The 26,330-nt window shown below is 49.5% G+C and overlaps 1 protein-coding gene across 4 annotated transcripts in view; it reads right to left on the reverse strand.

The window, feature by feature from the left end:
• The window catches only part of MKX (mohawk homeobox), a 49,481-nt gene extending 29,505 nt beyond the window's left edge, over positions 1 to 19,976 (reverse strand). The window contains exons 1-5 of one of the 4 annotated variants that reach the window (XM_030010485.1): positions 19,823 to 19,976; positions 17,990 to 18,236; positions 15,544 to 15,703; positions 8,649 to 8,802; positions 7,141 to 7,476 (exon numbers count right to left, since the gene is read on the reverse strand). In XM_030010485.1, the coding sequence (XP_029866345.1) occupies positions 7,141 to 7,476; positions 8,649 to 8,802; positions 15,544 to 15,703; positions 17,990 to 18,171 (832 nt within the window). In that variant the 5' untranslated portion in view covers positions 18,172 to 18,236; positions 19,823 to 19,976. Of the gene's footprint in view, positions 1 to 7,140; positions 7,477 to 8,648; positions 8,803 to 15,543; positions 15,704 to 17,989; positions 18,342 to 18,492; positions 18,640 to 19,822 lie in introns of those variants that run through there. The other 3 variants (XM_030010482.1, XM_030010483.1, XM_030010486.1) reach the window with 3 other exon arrangements.
• Positions 19,977 to 26,330: the final 6,354 nt, after the last annotated feature.

The following is a 26,330-nucleotide window of genomic DNA, read 5'->3' on the forward strand; positions in this document are numbered from 1 at the left end:
TTAAAATCGTGCCATATTTTTCACATTCATTGGTCTACATCCCCTCTTTGGCACAAACAGCTGATAATCACATTTTGCTGCCAGGTTTCCTGGGTAGGGGAGAGAGCAGACATACTCTCCTTCAGTGGCAGGATCTCTCTGCATGCACATCAATGCGGCGCAGGCTATGAGGACGACCCACGGGATGCAAACCTGCGCTCTTGCCCGATGCTGCACCGCTCTGTCCCTGGCTACTGCACCAGGGCTGCAGGGCCCAGGGCTTTCTGCTGCTCCGCTCAAGCTGGTGCATTTCCCTGTTACTCCGTCTCGTTATCTCTGCCACAAACTCCCCTCTGCCCTCGTCGTTTGAGTAGTGCTTCCTTGTGCAACGCATGCAACCGCTTGCAGTGGCAGTGGCTGCAGCCAGCCGGTGTTTACAAGGCTGAGGATCCCCTGAATCGGTGCAAAAGCCACGCCAGCCGATGCGCTGCAAGGCAGTATGGAAGCCTGACGTTTCTGCTGTAAGAGATCTGCACAGAAATTTGGCTACCAGGGAAAATCTGCTCAGGCAGTGGAAGGGGAGAAGGAATCACATCCATTTCACTAAATCAGTTTTCCCAAGCTGTAGTTTCACACACTCTTTAAATACTCCTTAAATTAACTGCTAATTTTCTTACTAATTTCCCTATTATATTCATTACTAGCCATGCAGTCTACAGCTAGAACTGGAAAACAGTCTGATTTATGATCATGTGCTTTTCCATGCACATAATTTCCTGAAACATTCACATTTGGGCTGGCCCCAGGTTTTAAGACCAAGCATAATTCTAAAGACATTTTGAACAATGGGAAAATAGGGATAAATATTTCTCTCTCTTTGAACACACACCTTAGCTAAATGAATGAGGCCCGAGGCTTGCCAGGGAACAGCCCTTGCTGAGGCCTGGAGCATTGGCTAACTCTAAAGAAGAGTATTAAAATATATAGTTGTTAGCGATCGGTGACAGCACCATACATTTTTCCTGCTGTGTCTGAGAGAGGTCTTGGGCAAGCACAGGGGTCTGCTGCTTTTTTGGCCGCTGCTGCGAATATTTGCATTGGGGAAATTTTAATGGTCTCAGAGAAGCAGAGGCGAGCTGCTGTACCAGCACGGGCAGCAGCAACCTGTGGCCATGGAAACATGGCTGATCCCCTGATTTTTTTGGTCTCTCTGATTTTTTGGTCAGATGTTGTCATCTTTTCCATTTCAAATCATTCATGCAAGAACATCTCATTCTCTGCGATGATAAAGCTGTCAGGAGTCCCAAGACGTGCTGCCCTGAAGCAAGCTGACTTGAAGAAAATCCTCTGCGGCCAAACAACTGGCTCAAGCTAGTTTTTACTGAAGTACGCAGAAAATTTGCCATGACATCAAAAGAAGCAAAACCAGCAGAGGTGCACACGCGCCTCCTCTGCTCCGTGGGGTCTCCACAGCAATTATACCTGAATTAGATCCACAAACAAGCTGCTATTAGAAGCACATCTGACCCACACATAGCCCAATCTCCAGAACCTTTAATATTTTGGGTTTAAAAAAAAACAACAAAAAAACATTCATAGCCATTTACATCTGAAAACAAACAGATAAAACAAGGATGCACAGTGTTTGCACCCAGCACCTGTGAGAAAACGAGTACTTTCTTTTCCCACAAAACTGACCATTAAAAGCAGGGAGTGGAGAGAAACAGCTCAGAAAAGCTAACACTGCCAGGGGTGCCGCTTCCCCTCCTGGTGCGGCTGGCTCCAGGCAAAGCTCTCCCCTGCCCGCCGGCAGCCCCTAGGTGCCCAGGCTTTCGGGAGGGTGCTCTGCCCGCGGCGCCCGTCGATGCTCCCAGCCCACCCAGCACTCTCTTCCTCCGTTCCCCCACCTGAGAGCGGTTGAAACTGCTACCTTTCCACAGTTTTGATGAAGGACTGTTTTCCAGGGTCATGTGGAAATGATCCTGGCCCATTCCCCTCACAGCTGAAATACTAAGAAACTGAGAAACTAAAGGGAATTAAAAACCAGCTTATTTGATTTTTGCTGTTCAAACTGAAAGAAATGCGAAAAGTGAACAACCAACTTAACTAGCGGGGAGCGGGCAGGATCTTTAAAATTCTCAAGTTTGGGCCATCACATCTGGTATATTAAACTTGACACTGTCCCTGTAGTAAAGCCGTTTCCTTTTAATCTTTCTTTAGAAAAAACAACAGAACAGCAAATTAAACGCAATCCTCAGTTCTCAATTCCATGCTATTTCAGTGTTGACGAATCAGGTCATGTAATAATAAAATTCCTGCAGAAATATGATCTTAACTGTGTAACCTTCAAATTGCAGTTATGCTGCTGTGTGCATTTAATACTGTACTTGACATTCCCCTTTTCCATTTCACTTCTGGATGACATTAGGATCTGCAACAGGGACCTCCTTCAGCTCTCCCAAGTTACCATTTATTTTAAAGTATCCCCACGGTCTCCAGCACCGTTTAGATCAAACTTGCAAAAGTCACTGGTACTAGAGGTTTTTGCAGGTCCCCCGAGTTGTTTCTGAAAACAGGTTCCATTGTGTTCATATTATGCTTTTAAATTTTATAGCTCATTTTTAAATTACATGTTAATTTCTAAAAATGTTAAATTGTGAGGAAAAGTTGGCAAGGACCACACAAAATCACAGCACTGTTCTGCAACTTGCGTGTGTCTCTCTATAGTACTTATGTGCATGGCTATACCCTTACATTTAAGTGCTCTGTATGAATGTGGGCCTGATCCTGTAGTGTGCTGAGGGTCTCATCAGAGGTGCTCAGTGTGCTGCAATAAACGACCTAGGATCATGCTTTATAAATCACAAACTTTGCAGGGTCCAAATTAAAGAAAGAAAGGAAGGCGAGAGGAAAGAAAAAGGCAGTAGTAATGAAAACATCAGAAACAGAGCACACTCCTGAGTATAAACGTCTAAAAATAGAGATCAAACATCTTCAAAAATCAACCAGTCATTCATGAGTTTTTTTAAAAGCCACCCTCCTTTCCAGGCCTGCAAGTCTTTAGTTTCCTCACTATTTTTATTTGTTCTGGCTTTTCTACTGTGCTAAGTAACATATAAAGTGCAATCAATGAAAATCTGCCTACAGAAAAAAGTTAGAAAACTCCCTGTCTTGCCATTTCATCTCTCTTTCTCTCATTTTAATTTTTGCTTTCATTCACCAAACGCAGCTCACCAGACAGCGATATCCCAGAAAGTTGGGATTTTTCATTTCCTTGTGCTATAACGATGCAGAACATTTCATTCCCGCAGGTGACTGACGATAGGGCACTCGCAGAGCACTGCGGTGTGATTACAGAAGAAGTCGGCATTTTAGTGATCCGTAAACCAAAGACTGACGTTGCCGCTTTAGATTTACGTCCAGCCTCACTATAAACATTATTGGATCTTTTCCTTATAGATTTCTGGAGTGCTTGTTGCAGTCAGACCGTTGTTTCTGTGTGCATTTGTACAACAAATACAGATAGGCAAGTCTGGTTTTAGTTATTCCTGTCACACAGCGAACCTGCTGTGAATGACAGCATGCCAAGGAGTTAACGAAAACTTGTTCTCCAACGTGGATTTTTAACTAAACAAAAACACTGAACGAAGCCTTCCAGTGGTCAGTTTAAGACACTTATTTGACCAATTATATACATTTATATATTATACCTGCTCTAGGATTAATCCAAACTGAAATTTTCTGCCTTAAGTGAACACATTCGCCTATGTCACATTCTATACATAAGCGTATCAGCTTACGACAGAAACGCTTACAGATGTGACACATCCGAGTATGGCCGCAGTCTTTCCCAGCTGCTCCGCTCTCCCCAGGGCCGGCCGCCCGCGCCACCTCCCGCGTCAGCTCCCCGGCTCCCCGGGCCCCGCAGCCGGAGCGGGACGGAGAGGCCGGGAGAGGCGGCAGGGGACCCGGCTCGGTGCGTGCTGCTCCTTGCCCCAGCACCGAAGCCGCTTCCCACGAGCTCGCAATAGTCATGCAGAGGTACAAAGTGAGGCCGCTCTCCTGACAGTCAGTTATATAGCCTGTCCTTGATCTTTACACGGGATTTCCCAGTTGCATGAAGCTGGAGTAGCATATGGTCCCGTGTTTATAAGCATGTTAATGACTGAAATGGGAAACTGTACAACTCCTTTTCCTTATAAACCTTAAACTGCAATTTCTTGGTTTTGTCATTGGACACTGCACTCGTATCCTGTTAATTTGGCACAGGCTGTTGAGACGCACGTGGCCACGCTGACCCCAGGCACTGGTCGAGCGAAGTCGCTCTGGACACACTGATGTACCTGAAATCAGGGTCCGGCCCGTAATATGAACCAGACGCGGAGAGTAAGCTTTCTACTCATGAGCTGCTATGAAAAGTTGCTTTTCCAGGGAAGCACAATAATTTGCTTCAACACCAATGACTGCCTGCTCTTAGGAGCAGAGCAACCTTGCCAAACATTTCTCAAAAATAAAGTGTCAATCAGTTTTCACTCTGTGCTTTTTGAAACACTACTCAAAATGTTTTCATAAACTAAAACATCTAGTAGGGACTTGACAATTCTGCTTCAACCCCTTTGTGTTAAAAATCAGCTGTTTCACTTAACAAAAAATTGCAGCGGGCAGCTCCTTTTAAGTGGTGATATCTCACTTAAAAAGACACTTGCTGCTTTCAGGAAGGTATGAGCAGTACAGTCAGCCATACCCTGTTATTCTGCTTAACCAAAATGGATTGCACCTATTTTTGAGAACACAGATCCAGGTCTCCTACATGATTGCACTTAGAACTGCCATCCCAGGCATTCAAATTACAGAGAAAAGACATAAAAAAATAAAACGTCCTTATTTATCTCTTCCTATCTAACAATCATTTGGATAATTTAATCTATTTGTAAATAAATTTCATGAATGGGTGATAACTTGAAAATATCTGCTTTGCTCGTGAAGGGCGCAATTCCTGCATGCTACAACATCATCAGAAAAACATTAATGGGACTGTAATCCTGTAGCTGAAAAAAGCCTATTTGTACCTATTATTTCCTGAATGTGCACACATATATAGGAAGAATATGCCTAATAACACAGTGTGCGCACATGATCTTTTTCTTTCTATCAGCAGGCTACTGCTTGTCTGCTTCTCTGCTTTGGAAGTGTACAAAGAATAAAACTGTATCTTCAGAGCTGCTGGTATGTATCAAAGGCCTTAGCACTTCAAAACATTAACAAAGATATTTAAGAACTGACTTAAATACGATCTCAAGAGGAGTTCCAGGAATGTCAGTTATGAACTTTAAGGCCAAATATACTGGTTTTTAGTCATTCCAGCCCAGCTTGTGAACTCACACAGTTACAGTGTGCCTGTCTCAGCCTTCTCATTAAAGACCATATTTTTCAGTGCAGCTTGAAACTTGGCAAGAAGAGCTCAATCCAGTAGCAAATTTATTACAATTTTTAAAAAGTCATTGTGTCCATTTTTAAGTTATGGTATAAAAGTACAGAAAACCAGAACGTTACATATCTGAGCTGCTGAATCTGTTCTTGAGTAACATTTCACTTAAAAATAAAACTTGGCAGACAATATGCCCATAAAGCAGACCAAATGCATTTGATATATTGAAAAAAAAAAGCTAAATGAACAGAGAGAGTTAATTTTTAAACTTATTCGTGTATGCACTGTTCTTGCTCCCCTCAAGATCCTGTTCCTCTGCAGGGACCCTGCTCCCCTCTCAGACATCCTCTGACAACCTACATGCACCAGCGTCCTCCTACCCCCACCAGAGCATTCAGCCTCCTGCAATCCTTGTGGCCCCTCCACAGGGACAAAAACATCACATGAAACGTGCCAGGAAAGAGAGGGCAAAGGCTGCAAACTTGAGAGGTTGCAAAGGCGAGGGGCACCCGAACCTGTCTGCCAGGGAAGCCAAGGGGAACCAAGTACAACACTTAAATCTATACTAACTTTAGTGCAAAGCCCTCCAGTACTTTTCATCAATATTCATCCACTGCAAAAGCAATGCTGCCCGCAGGGTGGTCCCTGGCAGAATAACCCCCTGAGAAAGGCCCCGGGACAACACGAAGGGCTGCTGCGATGGTTGGAAACCCTGACACGTTGGCAGAGACCTCCAGAGCTTGGGATGGAAAACTTCATTTTTTTCAAAGATAAGGGGACGGTCTTTGCCTTAGGTCCCCAAAGAAATACAGAACAAGCTTCACCAGAGGAGCCTTCCAGCACTCCCTGCTCCACGGGGACCTGAGCAAGTCCTGATCTTGCCCTGATTCACAGCAATTTACTGGCATGAACCAGGCAGTCCCATGTGCCGCCTCCCAACCGGTAACACAGCGGATGATATAAATCATGCTTTTATGTTTTTATTGACAAGATTAAAATAACAACTTTTGTGTGACCCTTCAAAAAAACATTAAGCCAAGATATTCAGTGGCCAAGTCTGTGGCCCCTTAGCTCAGTGTACTCTGTCTGGAGAGTGACGCAGAAATTGGTCTAAACTAATCCATGTATTCCTAAGAGATACATGAGCACCAAAGGGCCACGCACCAGAGAAGGCACTCTGAGGACAGAAAAGATGCTGTACAAGAGGGGAAGGTGTTCATGTGCACTCCATTGGGAGGCATATGGCTCATGTAAGTACCACAAACAGCCACCTTGAAATTTCAGAGCCTTCCTGTTCCTCCCAGCTGGGGCCATGGAGTACTTTAGTCCTCCCTTATTGTAATAGAACGCTCAAGAGTTTTCTCCTTCTTTAGGCTTGTCTTAGTGCTGACAAAATGGCCTGTAAGCATCATTTCAAAAATCAGCCCCATAGCTCCATTCAAAAAGCAAAGCAGCTTCATTAGTAGTCAATAACAGCATTTAACTTCAATACTGCAGGTAGAACTTCTCCAGGGAATGAAAGTGTGGACAGGAGTTATCCACTCTCATACGAAAGGATGGACAGGAGTGATCTACTCTCATACAGGAGGGTGGACAGGAGTTATCCACTCTCATACAGGAGGATGGACAGGAGTTATCCACTTTCATAAAAGGCATGACCAGGTGACTCATTCCAGGTGATGCCATACACCAAAGCTGGCTGTATTAGAAATGATGCAAAAAGAATCCCTTACCTGTCCGGTAGACAAAATTGCCTTCTGTCTCTGATGATGACGGAGACACCAATTCTTCCTCAAATTCATTGGAACTAAATGAACCAGAGTGATTCCTTTGCCTTGTTTTTTCCATCATAGCTGCATTAGTAGCCATGACATGTCTCAATGAGTCATTTAGGTAACGATTCAATAAGCTGCTTTTGTATTTGGGGGGTGACACGTAATCCTCATTGGCACTTGTTTCTGGTCTCACTCCTGTTTTTATTACTGAACTTTCAGTTTTAATCACAGTGTGATGAACTGGTTTGTTATATCCCCCTTCATTCATATGGTTTCTTGGAGGATTTTCTCCATCTGAAAACAAAAGAACACAGATACAGTAATATATCGAATACCTAATATTTAACAAGAGGCTTTCTCTACATGTTTTAAATTACTATAACTAAAACTAGACAATAACCTTAGACTTCAGCATTAGACAATGATTTTCATTTTCTTCTGTTCACACATTGCTCACAGTAGTTCCCAGGGTTCTCAGATGTTCCAGCTATTCCAAATTAATTAACTGTAGAAAACAGTCTCTGAGTCTAATTTGCTCATGAGCAGCACAATGTAGGTAGAAAAAAACTGAGAAGGGCCTTAAACCAATGATAAGCATTTAAAAATCTGTGTGAATAAGCTGAATTCTTACTATCATAACTTGAAATTTGGTTCTCCTGAATACTACAGCATATTTAAGCATATTTGCTTAAACTGTACTTTTTTAATTGTCCTGCAACTAATCTTTTAAAGGGAAGTGCATACCAAAGAAATGTGAGTACAAACTGAAACTGGAACAAAGAGAATTGAAACTCAGTACAAATTGAAACATATTCTTCTAAAAATTCACATACAGATTTCTGACAATGTCTGTAGCATTTGTTCCTGTCAATGTATCTCCATGTCATAACCAACTAAAAAAAGTACCCACAGGCATAATTAATACAAACATTCTATTAAAAAATATAGGGTGCTATTTAAAAAAGTCCTGCATTTGTTAATTTGGATAAGAAAGAGAATTTCCGTGCACCTTTTAAATTCAGTTTACCATATAATAAGCCCCACTGAAGTTAATCAGATTCTCTTGTTAATGTTGTGATATTGCTATAGCCCTTCCATCAAGGAAATTAATGGTCAAGAGATTTCTCATTTCCTTAAACCAACAAATGTAATCAATTTTTTCTTTTAATGCAGATTAAAAGAATAGGCTTGTAGAATCAAATGAACTAACAATCATCTTTCTAGTAACAAAGCTATACGAAACAGGCAAATAACATGCAACCAGACTGTCACCCTGATTAACCTACACAATCCTGCTTTGCAAGGCTGCACAGTACTTGGGAGCCAAAAATGGCACCTAATTCATAAAACATAAAGGTGAATGCACTGAGAGCGTCTTGTGAGAAATCAGAGCTACCTTAGGGTATCTGATACTTTCTGAATATATTTTAATTGGTTTAAAATTGATGAAAAAAGCGTCAACAAACCTTCAGAGCATGAGTCATCGCTGCTCACGCTGAGTCGTTCAGCATTTCCTTGAACATATTTGTTGTACAGTTTTATTCGTAAAGCCCAGCTAAGATCTGGTTGCCTGACAGTATTCTTCAGGCGACGTCTTGCATTGGCAAACCAGTTTGACACCTGCATACAAATGAATGTATTAGTTTCCCTTGAAATGATGCAAATAAACAAATCTAACCCATAGAGTTTTTGTGAGTTTTACATATGCCCTAAGAAAATGGCAAACAAAGGAAACATGAACGGGAGTCCATGAAACTATCACTGAGCAGAGCAGGAACCTCAGACAAGAAGGCAGGTTCAGGCTTCCCACCCTTCACAAGTGTTAGCAAACCCTCATTACTAACAAGGTTTTAATTAAGGTATCCCTAAATACTCATTTTATATTCATCTTTCTCTTTTTATTTTAAAGGTAATGCCCTGAACTTTCAATATTAACCTTCAATTTGCCTTTGACATTTATGTAGGCTACAATAAGGCTGTTGAACAGAAAAACCCATTTTGAACTTTGTTATGTGAAAGCCCACATTCTGCTTCGTGCTTTATCAGTACTCTAAGTCTGACAGGTAGTGGGTATCAGGAAAGTCTTACACAGAATACAACGTACTTTGAGTCACTGCAGAAATCAACCATTTGCTCTACAGAGCAGCAGCTTTTATGAACTCTTTCTGTTGTGGAAACCCTAAAAACCAGTGAAGATCCAGATTCCTCCCAAGGTGACTACTGAACAAGAGACTGGCTTGTCTTCCTTCTCAGCTACAGAGCATTTTCTAGAGTTTGACATTGCAAAATGAATACATATTAGTATCCTTCTAGCATACAGGGTCACCACAAAGTCAGGCTCAAACACAAGGATTTCAGTGCTTTAAGCTCCAAAGGAGCAAAAGGGCACGGTATGGTCTTCTGTGCCAGCAGTGCTAATCAAACCACCAAATGGGATGTGTGCACTTGCCGTGACTTTGCATGAAAGCATACCTGAGAAAATGCTGGCCTTGATTCTACTGTAACTTAAAAATATATAAAATAGGAAATACTGATACTGACAGAGTGACCTTTCCATAACCTTACTACAAGCAAGAACAGAGGCAAGCTACCTACACTCTAACACTATTTGTTTAATGATAAATCAGGTCTTAAAAATGCTATTTACTCCTTGCAGGAATAAGTGTATTTTGACATGACCTCTGCAAGAAGGAGGCAGAGTAGCATTACTTGCAAAGGAGAATGTAAAGAATGTCGGGAGTCTATAGCCCCACTCACATCTTTGTGTTGTGAAAAGTGCACACAGAGGAAGCTGGAGACTACTGCAGTCATATTCTGACCTGGGAACAATCATAGCATTTAATTTATGTTAACCTGCAAAGCAAGTTAACACATGTTTTATCAATACATGCTACCCCACCTACTAGAAAGCCAAACTGTAGACCTCAGTGTTGGATTTTGGCCCTAGTTTTCTCATCTGTCTATTGTAGCTAAGGTTGTATAAATTGCACAGAAGTATTTGGCTAATTATTCTGGATCGATAATCTCTTTTAGGGTGATTATGAGAAAAATAAATACTATCTGCTTAAAGGAAAACCAAAACTTCAGTTCAGAGTCACACCCAGAACTTAGCTGTGGCGCCTTAAGCCTGTCACTTTGATTTTACTTAAAATCACGTTTACATGAAACAGGCTTCCACCGAAAATACAGTGAGCCCTGGATCAGCGCTCAGAGGCCAAACACATACCTTTACGAACCATGTAGTTTACTATGACAGGTTAGAAGACCAAAACTGTGGCTGGCAGAGAAGAATAAGTAATTTTCATTCTCTTCCAAGGCTACTTGTTTATATACATCATATTGACACAGCAATCATTATAGTAAACCAGAAAGGGTGGGCTGGAATCCATCCATTTTCTAATGCCGTTAACAAACTCACTCCAGACTGCTCAGCTGAAGCAGCAGTCACCTGGCTGCTGCATGATTTAGTATAACTCTGAAATCAAGTATGTAACGATAGAGATGGGTCAATCCAGGGTCCCACTGAGTATTATAGCAGTTACTGCAGCATCTTACAAAACTGACAGCTTTCCAACCTCTCACGAGAAAGATTTCATTATGCTCCATTTCATTACATACTGAAATATTTCATCAGTGAAGTGGCATGTACAGAAAAGAAAGATAGGTTAGTATTAGTGTGACTCATACAAAAAAGCAATTAAATTTAGCAGGAGTGATTTTTGCATGGTACTCGTAGTTTATTTTGGGCTCATTCTCCCCATACCAACGCTTTACTTTCTGCATATCAATATGAAAAGATGAGTCATATTTTAAGTCTTCTGCTATGAGAGGAGGAAATAGTAGTATTTGATCATTATGAAAGAACCTGAAGTCAGCATTTACAAGAGAAGCTTTCTGCTAAAGCATAAAGCAGCAAACTCACTCCAGAAACTCGTATCCAAAATGCAATTACAATGAGGCCCATTAAGCTGAAGGAAAGTTAGGCAAATCCACTTAAGAGATTTTAAGAGATCTATGGTGTGGTATCTCTGGGTGCTTTCCTGCTCTTGGGCACTGGTATATGTTGCTGGAAAACCCTGATCGCTAAGACATCGAGAGATTCAACGTCTCTCCCACTCTTCAGTCTTGGACAACCTCCAGGATTGTGGACTGGAAGAGACTGCACGGCCACAGGCTGTACCAGACAACACGCTCACCCTCAACTCCGGCCACCGCCTGAGCTATTACAGGCTGTTCCTGGCTCCCTTAAAGCCAAGGACAGTTTTGTCACTAATTTCAGCCACCCCTAATGTTACCTTGTGTATCCATGTGGTCTTTAAAAAGTTGCATGCCTACTGCTGTAGGTCCCACTCACTACTAGCGCCTGTTTGCACGACACTTACTTAAGCTATTACAAAAAGAAACAACCAAAGCTGCCAAAAGCCATCCATCCTTTACCATGGTCCCAAGTTACACTACTGTGACCTCCAAAAATAATAAAAAAACCCAAAACAATGATTTCCATACAAGCCAGTGGGAAAATCTGTGTCTCAGAAACCTCCCAAAGAACTAAGTATCTTGAAAAAACACATGATGAAACTCACTATTCTTGGAAAGTAACAATCATGTAGTTCTTCAAGAAGAAAAGACAAAATCCAAGGAGAACGATAATAGATGTGCTTTCCAGCATTCATATTTTACAGCAGCTCAGTCATTCCCAAAGAGCATCAGGTACTTATATCAGCATCATGAAATATTGACCCTCTGGCTTTACTTCTGAAGAGACTCTTCAGTTTTATTGTAATTTGTTCTGCTTCACTGCTTAAGAGTGGCCAAAGTTTCAGAAAGGGAACAGAAATCAAGCGATTCTCCTCCTCCAGTAATCCAGATATGCCTCTATGAATCTGAATACTATTAAATCCATAGCAGCACATGACCAGTATAATAATCCTAGTATTGCAAAAAACTTCTCCTCAACAATATGGCCATTCATGTTTCTTTCTGGAAGGAATATACAGCCATTTTTCTTTTTTATTTCACAAGAACATCTAAACCAAAATTTAAATAAAATAAATCAAGCACTGTGGTAATAATACAAATGAAAATGTAGCATATTAATAGGACAAATTATTGGATTCTGAATTGGAATCTAATTGGAGTAAAACATAAAATGCCTTTTCAAACTATATTGCTTTTTTTGTTTCCTGCTTTGGCAGTTGGGGAAGTAGAAGACTTTGGACTGTTCCACTAAAAGCTGCAGTAACATTTGCCTTGAGGACTCCCAAAGACCTTGTTGGCCTGCTCAGGAATAAGTCAGCCCAGAATTTGCCCCAGGTTTTACTATTACTTATTAAGAAACAAGATGATTTATGATTCCTGCGAAATCCTACCTCCTTGAAAGAGTTTGACTTTCCTTCTGCAGTGCTGTCGGACATGCAGCTGGAACAGCCCCCTTGCTGTCCCACTGCACCCAGGAACAGGGGCTTAAGCCAAAATATTAATGAGGTAGAATAAATTAATTTAAAACCAGCCAAATGGGTGATAGCAAAGCTAATGAAAATAAAGTTGTGGAAGATCTGACATGCAGATACTGTCCTAATAGTAACAGTAGAAAACAGGGCTGGATCTTCACCTCCTTGTCTCACAGAAGGATCGGTTTTATCTGTGCTGCAGTCCTGCAAAAGCTCCTGTGGCTAGATAGTATGTACATATCATATACATACTGGAATAAGGTTCATTAGATGAAAGAAAAGCATGTGGAGAAGAGTTACAGCTGTATTATCAGTATTACTGTGACCAACATCATCTTCCAGGCAGGTGCTGAAGACCTTTTCCAAGGTCGGCAGTCAGGTGAAAAACAAAAAACCCCAACCATTCATTCCCTAAACAGCATTTTGGCGGAAACTCAAAGGGATTTTCAACAGTATCTTTTGCCTTCCCTAGGGCTTCCAACAACAAGGCGTCAGCACACGAGGGATGCTGGGAAGAGGTAACAGCTGTCAGCAGACAACAGCCTCCACAGGAGTGGAAAGCTGTGGGGGCAAGTATCCGCTCCCACCAAGAGCAAACACCACGGCACAGCACCGAGAAACGGAAGAAGAGTAGGAAATATGAGAAAGGTCAGCAAACATGAAGGCGTGTAACCCGGAGAAAACATCATACGCCGATTCCTGGTTCTCCGACGACGTCTGGTGTTACTAGATTAGAAAAGCAATCACAGGAGACCCTGGCTGATGCTTTTGCAAAGTGCCCCTCCTGGGACAGAAGCAAAGCTTTCCAACAGACACCGAAGCCCAGTCCCGAGCCTGCCCTTGGTTACAGCACTCAGCTGAAAGAGCACAGCCTTCGGGGAAGCTATTTCAGATGTACCCGGCGTGACTGAGATCACAGCCTGGCGCCTTCTCTCTCATTCTCAGAGAACAAGAATTTTGATCTGGATTACAGTCTTGTTCTTCCTGGGCATCCGAAAAGTAGATGTGGGGTGTGTGTTGTTTTGTTCTTCCAGGCTCAGGAATTACTGCTGGTGCCACACAGATGTATTTACCTCTCGTACAGACGCTATCGTATTCCTGGATTAAAAGAGCATTGCACCCAAATGATGGAAGAAACATCTGGGGTTTCTTTTTGATGGTGTGCTTCTGTAAATGAAGATAGATGTGCTGGTTTGCACAGCTCTTTCAAACATTACAGTTCATAGAAATGAGGCTGGTCAAATTCAGCTTCAGCGTAAATCCACTAGAGTCACGGGGGTCTAACAGATAAATGTAGCCCTCCGTGTCTCTTTTTAATTTAATTCTATACCTTACGTAGATCGTAAAACTCTGTGGAGTAGTGGCCATGGCTCACCTGATGCTTTTATAGAGGCTAACACAGCATATCCCCATCAGGATTTATCAAAGCTGCCACGAGAGAAATACTGCAAAAAACCACCATTTTTTTTTCCCTTGTCTGTTCATTCCGAGGCATTTATAAAAGAACAGAAGAACTCCTGAAGATGTCATTATTGTGAAAGTCTCCCAGCATATATTCTGGATGTACGTTTTAAACCTCATGTAAAAACACAGGAATATTCTAAAAGCCATAGTCCAATAAGCTACTCCTGTTGAATTATGGCATTGAATGGATAGTGTTTATGTAATCATATTCTTAAAAGTCTGAGCAAACCTTTCATGTATATTTTTTAAAAGCAAGAGAAGTTGTTTTAACTATATCTTCCAGTTATAACTGGCATTTTCTGAGACATTAATATTATTTTTGTCAAAGCTATCGTGTTTGTTCTAGTGCAAGTTTCACAGCGAGGTACTAAAGCGTAGAAGTTTCCCATTTCGCCATTACTAGGATCGAAGTTCACAGCACAGGCTTTTTTGAAGGAGCACTCAAAATAATAATGCTGAATTACCACCTTCTTTTTCTAATACTTCATGTTATTTTGATATCTTCATGTCCTTTGCAAAGTGATGCATAATGTCTTAGGCAGAGTGCTGAGGACCCAATCCTGCAAACACATGTGTTTCATTTTATGCATCTAGCAGTAGCTTGCAGTAAGGAAATTGGATTATTCACAATGCATAAATCTTTGCAGCATCCAGACCTGAGATAGCATCACTCAGCAACCGATAGCATTTAACCACATATTTCAATAGAGTGCCAGATGGCAAAGAGAACAAAGCAATAAGATTCATAAACGTTCGCAGCCAACTTTATACCTCTTACTGCAACACAGCTGCCAGTCATTTCAGGCAGTTTTACCTGAGAGCAAAACAATTACTCCCCATGTCTAATTACACTATAATGATAATTCCGGCAAGACTGAGAAGCACAGTCCCTGCATGCTGAGCCGCCGCACACAGTGTGTGTGGTAACACAAAGGTCTGTGCAACAGGTGATGGTTATTATCAGAACAATGTAACCGTTTCCATTCTTGCCCATTGTCAAAAGGGAAAAGAGTAGCTCCCTACAATTTCCTCTACAATGCCTCTTCTGTGCTGAAATCTCCCATTACCGATTATTTTTTTTTAACCTGAAGATGTTTAAAGACTAAGCAAAAATATTTCCACTCTATTTATGAACGAGATTAAAGGATGAGGGCATCTGTTCCTCGGAGGGAGAGCACACACACTTTTGCCGATTGCCTCCCGATCCGGGATAGCCTGGATGTGTTTGGGGGATACAGTCCTGCTGGAGGGGGAGCCCTGGGGAGGGCAGAGGGAAGGATGCGCAGAGGAGCCCTGGCCTCGCTGGCTGCACCGATGTCTCCCCTGACGCCCGGCGCTGCCTCTTGCTCAGCTCACAGAGGGGCTTTGGCTGGTGCTGCCCCTGTCCCTCCCGCCCATGAAACGCCCCAGAGCAGCCGCCGGCGGTGGGGGTAAGGGGTTCTCTTACCTGCACCAGGGTCATCTGGGAGCCGAGGGCCAGCAGTATCTTCTCGGTCTTGGTGGGGTAGGGGTTGTCGCGGTGCTTGTAGAGCCACTGCTTGAGCGGCCGCGCCATGTCCTGCAGCGCCTGCCGCTTGTGCCGCACCTTCCCGCCGCTCTGCCGCGCCCTGCCGCGGAGAAGGGGCGCTGAGGGGGGCGGCGGGCACCTGCCCGGCCCCCCCCGCCCCGGCCCCGGCCCCGGGCACGGCGCCGAGCTCCCCGGCGCCGCCGCCGGCGCTGCCGCTGCGGGAGGCGTGCAGGGATGCGCGGCCTGCCCCGGGGGGTACCCGGCCCGGGGGGGGCTGCCCCAGCCCCGGGGTGCACCCTGCCCGGGTCTGGCCCTGCCCGGGGGGAGCCGGACCCCGTCCTCGCGGGGTGCCCGGGGACTTCCCACGGCCGCAACCCTCGCCCCGGGCCGGCTTGCTCAGGAGGAGGCGGTGCCCGCAGCTCCCCCGGACTCCCGGTGGAGGGTCCGGGGGAGCGGACCCAGAGGGGCCGGCTCGGGGCCCCGGGCGCTGGCCGCGGGGATGCTGCGGGGGCCCGGGCGGCCCCGCCGCGGGGATTCCAGCGGGGCGGGGGCTCCGCCGGTGCGGCCTTTGAGTGTCCCGATGCCCTCGGTGCTCGGCATCTGCCAGGCGTGTGGTCGGTGCGTTTACAGAGAGGCCAGGGCCGGCCTCGCGCGGCCCCGGCCGCGCACCCCAGCGCGGCGCCCGCGGGAGAAGAGGGCTGCGGTGCGGGCGGCCCCCGGGGCCCGCCGCGCCTGACCCCCCGCCCCCGTTTATTTGCCAGTCATACTCAGGGATACCCGCGGCATCGAGCACCTCCCGGGTCGTTTCCCCGCTCGGAGCCGGCAGCGAGGAGTGCTCCCGGGGGAGCCGGCGTGCCGCTCCCCAGCGCCGCCGGCAGCCCCCGAAGCCCCGCGCCCGCCGGGGAAAAAAGGTTAAACCGCGGGGAGTGAAAGTCAGGCCCCGTTAGAAAACAAAAACTAAAAGAAGGAAAAGGTGTTTCTTTGTAGAAAACCGGTCGAAAACAAAAAGCGAGTGAGCAAAGCGGGGGGAACCAGAAGGAAAACCCAGAGGCTGGGCTGGGGCCCGCGGCGCGCCCGGCGGGCAGCGGGGCGGCGCGGAGGCTCCGGGCGGCGGCGGCAGGGGGCGCCACGGCGCCGAGCCGCGCCGGGCCGGGCCGGGCCGAAACGAGCCGAGCCGAGCCGAGCCCAGCCCAGCTGAGCTCAGCCGAGCCGAGCTGAGCCGAACCGAGCCCAGCCCAGCCCAGCCCAGCCGAGCCCAGGCCAGCCGAGCCGGGCCGAGCCCAGCCGCGCCGAGCCGAGCCGAGCAGCGCCGTGCCGAGCCCTGCCGAGCCCAGGCCGAGCCGCGCCGTGCCGGGCCGAGCGGCCGCAGGCGCCGCCTCGTCCAGGGCTCCCTCGGCAACCCAGCTCCGCCGCGATCGTCTGCTAGTAACATTTCGATGAAACCTAACCTGAGTCCTACCACCCAGCACCGCCGTTAAAAGTACGAGCTGATGCAATCGTTAAGGTGGAAATTCGGCAGTAAAAACACCTCCTCGGGATTTCTCGGTTTCGGTGCCTCCTGACTCTGCTCCTAAGTCTTTACTTTGTAAAGCTGACCCGAAATGTCTGGTCCGCGCTCGCTGGTTCAACCCTTCGAGCTACGGCTGACAACGCGCCGGAGCTAACACGTCCTCTCATCACCTCCTATTTCACCTGTTCCAGCACCAAAAGAAAAAAAAAATCAGGCGCAGACGGCTCAGCCTCAGCGGTCTTCCTAGCAAACCCGATCCTAACGTCACCCTGCCGAGCCCTTGACTGGCATCGCGCTAGTCCGTTTTAAATCCCATCCCAGGGAACGCACCGACAACGCAGCTCCTTCCCGTCCGTTCGCCCAGCGCGCCGCAAACCAGCGGGGACGGTGGAACAAGTGCTGGGGGCCGCGCAGTGCCCGCCCGCCTCAGCCCCGGCCGCGAACCGGCTGCCCCGGCACCGCCGGCGGCGGTCGGCCCCGCGGCCGCCCCGTCCCCCAGGTTTCACGCGTTCCGCCTTGCCCCTCTGTTTTGGGGGGCTTTAATTACATGAAGCGCCCGACCAAACCGGACGAGCCCCAGGTTGTTTTTGTTTGGAGGCAGAGAGAGGGAGGTCAAACACCGCAGAACAGGAGCGCTCTGTCTGGCACATTCCAGCCCAATCGGACGCCTCTGCATCACCTATTACCGGAATTTCCCACCGTAGCTGTGGAATGAGGGTCCCTGAGAGTACGGCCCCGGGGGCGTGGGGGAGGACCCGTCCAGAAACCCGTCTCGCAACCCCAAACCGGCTACGCGGCGGCCGGGAGCGCCGGCAGCGGCACGCAGGGCCGCCCCGCGGAGCCGCTGCGCGGCGCGGAGACGAGCGCACGGCATACCCCGTCCGCCGGTTGCGCAGGCTGAGGCTCTCCTTGATGGACGGGCTGTCGGGGAGCAGCACCTCGGCATGGTGCGGCCCCTCCACCACCCCCACGTAGGGCCGGCCGCTCCGCTCCCGCTCCTTGGCGTCCTCCTCGAAAAGCACCTGGCCGCTGAGCTTGCTGAAGACGATGGTGTTCATGGTGGGGGGCTGGGGGCCGCCGTCGGGCTGGCCGCCGGCTCCGAGGTGCGGGGGCTCGCTCTGCGCTGCGGGGAGGCGGCAGCGGTCACCGGGCAGCCGCGCCGAACCGCCGAGACCCGCCCGGCGCGACCGGCGGGGGGGCAGCGCGGAGGCACCGGGCGCCGCCTGCCCACCCACGGGGGGGGGGGGGGGGGCAGCCCGCCCCTCCCACGGCCCGGCCCGCTCCCACGGCCCCCCCCCCACCGCCAACCCCGGTCCGCTCCCGCGGCCCGGCCCGCTCCCACGGCCCCCTCGGCCCGGCCCGCTCCCACGTCTCGGCACCTCGCCGCCAGCCTCCGCCGCGCTCCTCGCTCCGTGTCGCAATAGTTCGGAGCGCGGGTTTTCTGTTGGGTTTGGTGTTTCTCCCTCGCTTGCGCGCTCTCTCTCTCTCTCTCTCTCCTTCTTTTTCCCCTTTCCCTTCCCCTCCCCTCCCCTGGAATGATTTCCCCCTTCCCCCTCCCCAAACGGGGAGGGAAACGAATTGTTTTTAACGACCACCAAATGCGCAGAGCCGGCGCCCGGAGGCACAGCCGCCCCGCAGCCACTCACACCGTCGGGACCGCCGATCCCCATCCCCGGGGCGCGGGGTGGGGGTGGGCACCGCCGGCGAGGGGACCCCAGCAGCCCCAGCAAGGGCACGGGCCCCGCCCGGGCAGCGCGGCGTCGGGGGGCGGTGCGTGAGGGGCGGTAGGAGCCCGGCGAGGGGCAGCCGAGGGGACGGCGGTGCACGGCTGGGCAGTCCCCGGTGTGCACGGGGGGGGTGCCCCGGGGAAGGCGGCCGAAGACACCGGCTGGGGTCACGCTGCCCGCGGGAGAGACCCCCGTCGGGCGGGCGCGGGGCACAGCCGGCGCGGCGGCGGCCGTGCCGGCAGCCGCAGCCTCGCGCCGCTCATTAACGCCGGCGTTTAATGAATCCGGACCAGGAAACATCTCCCCCCACTCTTCTCCGTCTCCTCTGGTGTGTCGTCGCCCCGTCCCGTCCCCCACCCCCGGCCAAGGATTATAAATTAGACCGCAGTCCAAGCCGGGAGACAGCCCGCTCCCTTTAGCATCCCCGGCGCGGCCGGCGCGCCCCCGCGGATGTGCCTCGGCCCCCCCGGCTCCCCCTGCCCCGCCGCTCCGCACCCCCCGCCGCCCTGCGGCGCAGCAGCCCGGCCCCGGCTCCGCCGAGCTTAACATTTCGGTTACTGTGCGCAGAAACGAAGAAGATGGCCACAGTCAATATTTACAAGGATGTAATTCAGACGTTATGTGACCGCCGCGGGTGAACGGGGAGCAGCCGTCTGCGCCCGCGGGCCCGGCGGGACGTGCGCGGCGCGGACCCCCCCGTGCGCGCACCCCCCCGGCACCTCGCTTCCCCGCGGGCTCCTTTGTCCCCGTCCTTGTCCCCGCAAGCGTGACCCCAAAGGACCTGAGTCTGCACAGCCGCTACCGGCTTTATCCCTTCCCCTCTCCAACACCCTGGCCTCGTCCCCTCCCGTCCTCCCGGGCCGGAGAGGCCACCGCGGAGGGGGTACGCGGCTCTCCGCGGCCCTCGGCGCTGCAGCGGCGGGGACAGGCGGACCGGGGGCTGCCGCCTTCCCGGCCCCGGAGCCGCGGCGGGGGCAGGTACCTGCTGCGGCCGCGGCCGCGGCCGCTCCGGTCCGCGGCGGGGCACGGCGGCGGCTCCTGCCCCCGGGCACCCCCGCCCGCTCGCCGCGTCCCCCCTCCCGCGCTCTGCCGCGCCGTTTCTGCCCCGCCGTGGGGTGCTTTCTGCGACCTGCACCCCTCCCTGCACCCTTCCGTCACGGGCGCGTGACGTCACGGGCGCTCTCTGCGACGTCACACAGCCGCACGCTTTGGGGAAGGGGGTCCCTGGAAGAGGGGCACCCTGGCGTCGGGGATCACCCACCCGGCTGTAATTTCTCCGGTTGCCGAAGGGAACCAGGAGGGAGGTTGGGGAAGGGCAATGCGCTGATGACGCCCCATTGTTGAGGGAGAAAAATCGCTATCCCCAGGGTGGGAAAAAAACCCACCAACAACTTGCTGCCAGTCCCCGGCCGAGAAAACAAAGGACAGAAACGGGCGTAAACGACCGCGGGAGTGCTTCTGCGCAGCCCATGCACCCCACGTTTCCACAGGCCTTTGGGCAAAGCCCTGTTCGAGGCTCCCCCACAGCACATGCCCTGGCCAGAGCACTCAGAAAGAGCTTGGGGGGCAAGGGGGGCATACGGGGACACAGTGGGACGAGTGCCTCTGGTTAGTCTGTGCTAATGCGCTTAGTAGGGGCTTGCTGCAAAACACGCAGCTCCAATCACTGCCATGCCCAGCTGAACTGTTTATGACCTGGGAAGTGTTGTTACCTTATAGCAACAGGAGACTGAGAAAGTGACAGGCTTGATCAAAAACAAGCTCCTGAGGGCTCCTGCTCACTCCAGAGGAATGGGAAGGTGATCTCAACCGTTTGCAGCCTCATACAAGTATTTGCCCTGTTGTCTTGCCATTCCCCTCTCCCAGCCCCTCTGGCACAGCAGGGGTGACCCCTCTGGCAGGGCAGGCACAGGATCTGGCCCGCAGCTCCCGAGGGGAAACACAGATGGGGCACAGCAGGTTTCTGTGGGCCCTGCAGCCTGAGGCAGCCTCTGGAGCAGGGTCAGCCCATGCACTGGCAGGGTACTACGTGCTCTGTAGAGCAGATGCCCACAGAAGAGCATCCCCTCCTGCCTGCCCGCCATGGTGGGATGGATGCTCATTCCCTGCGTGGTAGCTCAGGAGGAACCGGGAAGGCAAGGCTAATCCTCCCCCATGTCTCCTGATGATGGTGCTGCTTGGGCACGGGCTCAGGGGATCACTGTCTGCACTTGCAGGGTACGTGGCTGTCCTCAAGGACATCCGTGGTCCCCAGGAGCGGTGGGGGTGTGCATTGCCCGCCTGCCTGCTTGCCCAGAGCCAGGCAGGGCACGGGCAGCCAGGGCAGCAGGTTGCTGAGGGCCTGGCAGATCCCACACCCACACCCAGAATAAATCACAGCAACAAGAGCCGAGGGCAGAAATCAGCATTTGGAAAGCGGCTCTGGAAAAAACCAAAAGTCTGTGGGGCAGGCGCTGCCAAGCGCGGTGAGGCAGCGGCAGGAGCAGTTGGCACCGCGGCGCCTTACAAGCCTCTAAACCAGCGAGATCTCCCAAATCATCACATGTAAATCTCACACACGCCCGCCCCCTCCATATTTTATTACTTAGATCACAGTTGAAAAGCTTAAATGAAAACAGGGTTTCTATTTCCAGAGCTTGTTTAACATCGTGAATGTGATACAAACTGTGGGCTTCATGTTTTTAATTAAGGTTACTTACCCGGCCATGCACGGAAAAATAAGTCAAGAGCTGCTGGCCGCATACCGTGGTCCGCAGCCGGCTCCCCTGAGGACGGTGCAGCGCCAACTGATGGGAACACCGGAGCTCCCATGCATCCTGCAGCAGGGTGGGGGCCCGGGGTGCAGGGGGAGTTTGGGCACCTGCAAGGCTGGAGCTGCAAGAAGCTCCTTGCCAATCTTTGAAACACCCTTCTCCCAACCCATGCCCGTGTGCCCAGCCTCAGACAGCGGTAGGCCAGGCTGGCATGCCAGAAAGTGGCAGCAAGGCACCTTTCCAAGGGATATCGTGCAGAAAGAGCCCAAAAGTGGTGCTCCGGGGCCTAATCTGTCTCACTGGAGGAGCCAGGAAAAAATCAACCATGCTGTCAGGCTGAGAGGAGAATTTGCTCCTGAGGCTGCAAGCGATGGAGCTCCCCAGTGTCAGCTCTGCTCCAGCCAGCAGAAAGGCTGCAGCCCCAGCCCAGCTGCCTGCGGTGGGCGGCCGCCCCGCAGAGCCCAGCTGGCACTGCCGGGGCAGGCTGGAGCTCTTCTCTGCCTGCTCCTCCTTCCCCAGCCAGGAGCAGGGGGCAATCCAAAACCGGTTTGGTAGAGTCCCATCTACGCTCCTAAATACAGTCCTCGTTTCTGCTTTGCACTCCCAGCAAAATGTTGGTTTTGTCCCTTGCTTCGTGCTCTGGTTATTTTTTAAATGCTTTCAGCAAACATTTCCTTGGCGTTGCATTCTCACAGCTCCCCCCTCCAGCTGCGGATTCCTTCACAGTAAACATATATGTTTGAAATTCAAAGAATTTCCTCACATCCCTGGTACACTCTGCGCTATGGCATGCTGGGTGGCTAAATAACTATGGCCATGTATGTCGAAGGGCCTGAGAAGTTGGGTAGGTGAGAAATTGTTTAGGATTTTGCAAAATGAGGTGTTATCTACACTGCAAAATAGCCACACTCACAGGGAGAATAGCTGCAGAGACCTGTTGCCATCCATGGCAGCAGCTGGGTCAGCGCCGAGCAAAGTCTCCGAGGCACACATAGACAAGGATGAACCTGCTTAACCAACTTGTCTGAAATGGTGCCTCAAGGGGTTTGCTCTTCTACTGTGGGCAGCCAGAGCTGGCAGAGCCGCAGCATTAGCAGGGGCTCTTCCTGCTCAGTCTGGCAGCCCCGAAAGCACTGGAGCAAAATAAAGTAGGGGTGAAGTTAAGACTCGTGGCATGGAGTTTTGTTAAATATAATCCTATGGAAGGAAGAAGAACTGTCCCCTTTGAACCTTTTGCAGGACCAATGCCTAGAATAGCCCCTGGCTTAGAGCAAGGGGGGCTCAGTGCTCCATCCTTGGGAGCAGCATGGTCATTGTACTGAGCATATGACATCTAAGGGAGGAGATAATTATGCTGGCCTACTAGAAAGCAAAGATAGGCTCTGAAGTTGCCACCTAATTACAGGCCTTTTTGCATGCAAAGAGCTGTGGAGAAATGAGCTTTGGAAGGTTTCTCAACAGCAGCGAAGGAGCACCTGAAAGATAAAATATGTGCTTACTTCTTTTCTTTATGGGTATTTGGTTTGGAGGAATTGGTAGGAGGGTGTGTTGAAATGGAAACATGTATGCAGGAAGCAAACACACCAACATCATGTGTGACTGTCCCTAAAGCAGCTTTGCTGGTGGTGCTGCGGCTGGTGGTGCTGGTGGTGCTGCAGCAGGTAACACTGACAAACCGCAGGGCCAAAGACTGCGGGGAGCAAGGTGGGTAACAACAGCAAGAAAGTGAAATGGGGAGGTTGTCAAGAGGACATCCTGAAGCCTGGCAGATGTGACCATTAACCAAACCCTAGTTTCACTTCCAGGTCCAGCAAGATTAGACTGAGACAAAATTATAGACTGAGCTCCAGTGTAGCACTCAGCATAACTCAGATGTTATCTTACCATTTACATCCAGGAAAGGTGTCCTTTAAGGGAGCTGGTCTGCTGCCTGCAGGCCACTGAATGCTGCAGAAGAGTGGACCAGACTTAGCCTAATGAGAAAGCCAAAACCAAGAACTACACCAGACTCTGTACGAATGTGGGAGATAACCTTGTGTGAAGGTCCAGTTCTTGTCTTCCACAAAACAGGAAGGGTTGCACGCTATTTGTGTTTATAAAAGAGTAGACTGAGTGCACGGGCTGGGTTGTAGAGCAGACTCACATGCTACGACACACAATATTTTGTCATCTGACTTCTAGCTCAGCTCAGTGATAAAACCCAGAGCCTGGGTTATGGCATGGCAAGGGAAGTGACCAGGGAGCTTCAGCTGCAGGAAGACGTTAACCGTGAAGCTGTGCCTTGAACCCAGCCTTACACACGGCGGTCAGGCGTGGGGGGAGCGAGGCCGCTCTGGAGGCAGGAAACTGGGCTAGCAAACATGGGGAGGGGGAGATGCCTCTGAGAGCTGCAACAGGCAGTGCTGTTCCCTGTTTCTGCGAAGAAGCAGGGGGCCCTGTGGGGTGGCATCCCTGTGACACCCTCAAACTCTGGAAAAATCACTGCGGTTAGTGGCAGCAAAAGCCCCAGACAAACCACAGATCAAAAAAAAAAACCACAACCAACCCATAGCTGTTGCTTATTCTAGGAGGGTGGAGGACCCAGTTCTGTTCTGCATCTTTTTGATGTGTTTTATTCTAAGAATTAATAAACAAAACCATAACAAGATCTCCAACCAAGGACTGGATCTTAGTTCTTTCTGCTTCCATGTGAACCTCCCTGCCAAAGAGTCTGAAAAACAAGCTCCTGACTGGTGCTCAGGGGCTTTATTTTCTCTCGCTGCTCTGTTCCACCTCCATTTTTTATGGCATTTTTTAGATTTCCATCCCCTGGGCCACGTCAAACAAAGCACCTTCATAGGGCCTCTGCTGCGCTTCAGCTCCTGCATGCAGTGGACAAGGGGAGGAGGAGGAGGAGGAGGGCCGTGGTGTTCACAGGAGCCGTGTTTTCCCAGTGCCCCTTAACTCAAGCTCTGTCGGGGCTCTGTCACCAGCCACAAGGGCAAAAGGGCTCCAGAAAGGGGCCAGATGCTTTTCCTGGGATTGACAATGTGTGTAACGTTGTTAATTGGGGGCAGACGAGGTTAGCAGGAGAAGCTCTGCAGTTTGGTCTGGGACAGAGTCAGTGGCTTAAGATCAGGCCTCTTGGTTATTCTCTTGACTTCATTCATGTGTGTGAGCTGTTCTCCATTTTGTGCTCTTAGGACCCGGGTGGGATCTGTGTGTGCCCCACAGGAGATCCCACTCATGGCTCTTATGGCCCACCTGGTTTCTTCAGTTCTCTGCCTTCCGCGAAGTCAAGCTGTGTGGGTTGCTCCAGTCTGCACCATCCCTCCTCTGCTGCTCATTTTCTCTTAACCGCAGGGAATACAAAGCCAGAGACTCAAGCCTTACACGAGCCCTTGTTTCTGTACAAACAGGAGTTGAAACATCCCAAAAGAGGCCGATTTTTCTCAATTTCTGTGTGTAATGTATCAATATAATAAAAATTGGTAATTTCGCTGTGTTATATATATTTTATTCTTTTCATAACCATGTCGCTTTTAATGAAGTTTTAAACTCTGTATTTAATATTCTCTGAGGAAATTCACATCTTCAGCGCCTTTACTGGCCAGGGAACAATTGAGTTCCATCGAATGTAGTATCTCAGATAGCTGATATCTGCTCTGCTTTTGAAAAATGAACGTGGATTTGTTTGGATTTAACATTAATGGTTGCAGGTCACATTGCAGAAATCGCTGCTTTGAAAAGTTAAGGATAAATGCTGAACAGTTAATAACAATAATTATAATTCTAATTTTTCTTCAGCCACCTGTGCAAAAATAAACAGAGCACACTGAATTCCCTACTATTTATTCCTCTTTTCCCATCTAGCTCCACTGGAAAGCATAAGTCAAGTATTTTTACCACCAATATTCTGCAGTATTACAGATATAGAGACCAATCCTTAATTTTAAATAATTATCTGAAGAATGGTTCAAACCATGAGGAATTTTTGCTTAAGTCTGTCTTTTCTGGGCAGGGAGAGAGGAGGATGTGGATGTGTGTGTGAGCGAAATCAGTGCAGTAATGCGCAGGGACACCGCGGTTCACGTGGCATGTGCCTGGGACCCGTCCCCTGGGACTTACTCTACCAGCCCCAACTATCAAGCATCCCCAAATAGCTGAAAATGTGAACCAACCCGGCAAGGTGGGGAGATGCGCATGGGCTGAGGGGATGGAAGGGGCAGCTGCGAGGGGCTGACTCCATTCCCCACTTGAGCCGCACGCGGTTTTGTGTGACCTCGAGGATTTCACAATCCCCGTGCCTCTCTTCTGCAGCTGTAACATGGGAATAATAACGCTTCCTCCCCTTTCTCTGCTTCCTACTCTGCTTTTGGCACACGGCTAATACAAGAGGGCTTGATCTCAGTTGGAATCTATCAGTGCTACTGACATGTTAATAATACCAGCAGAAACGTTTCCTCTTTCCTTTGTACTGACAAAGCTCTGCGCGGGGTAGCAGCTCCCAACACGTCAGCCCAGAGCGTATTCACTTTCAACCCCAAATCTGAGGCATTTTCCGGAGACAAGACAGAGAGGATACAAGATTCAGGCTGACTTTTAGGATTTTAAACAGGGAGAAGTAGTCATAACATGCTTCAGTTTGATGGCCCTCCAGTTATTGCATAAAAAAACTCCGAAATATCCTCAGCCTCTTGGCTGCTTGCACGGAGTAAAACCTTGTGCGGTTGAGTCAGGGTTTTGATGATTTTCTGT

This window comes from Aquila chrysaetos, chromosome 3, assembly GCF_900496995.4.
Source record: "Aquila chrysaetos chrysaetos chromosome 3, bAquChr1.4, whole genome shotgun sequence".
NCBI lineage: Eukaryota > Metazoa > Chordata > Aves > Accipitriformes > Accipitridae > Aquila > Aquila chrysaetos.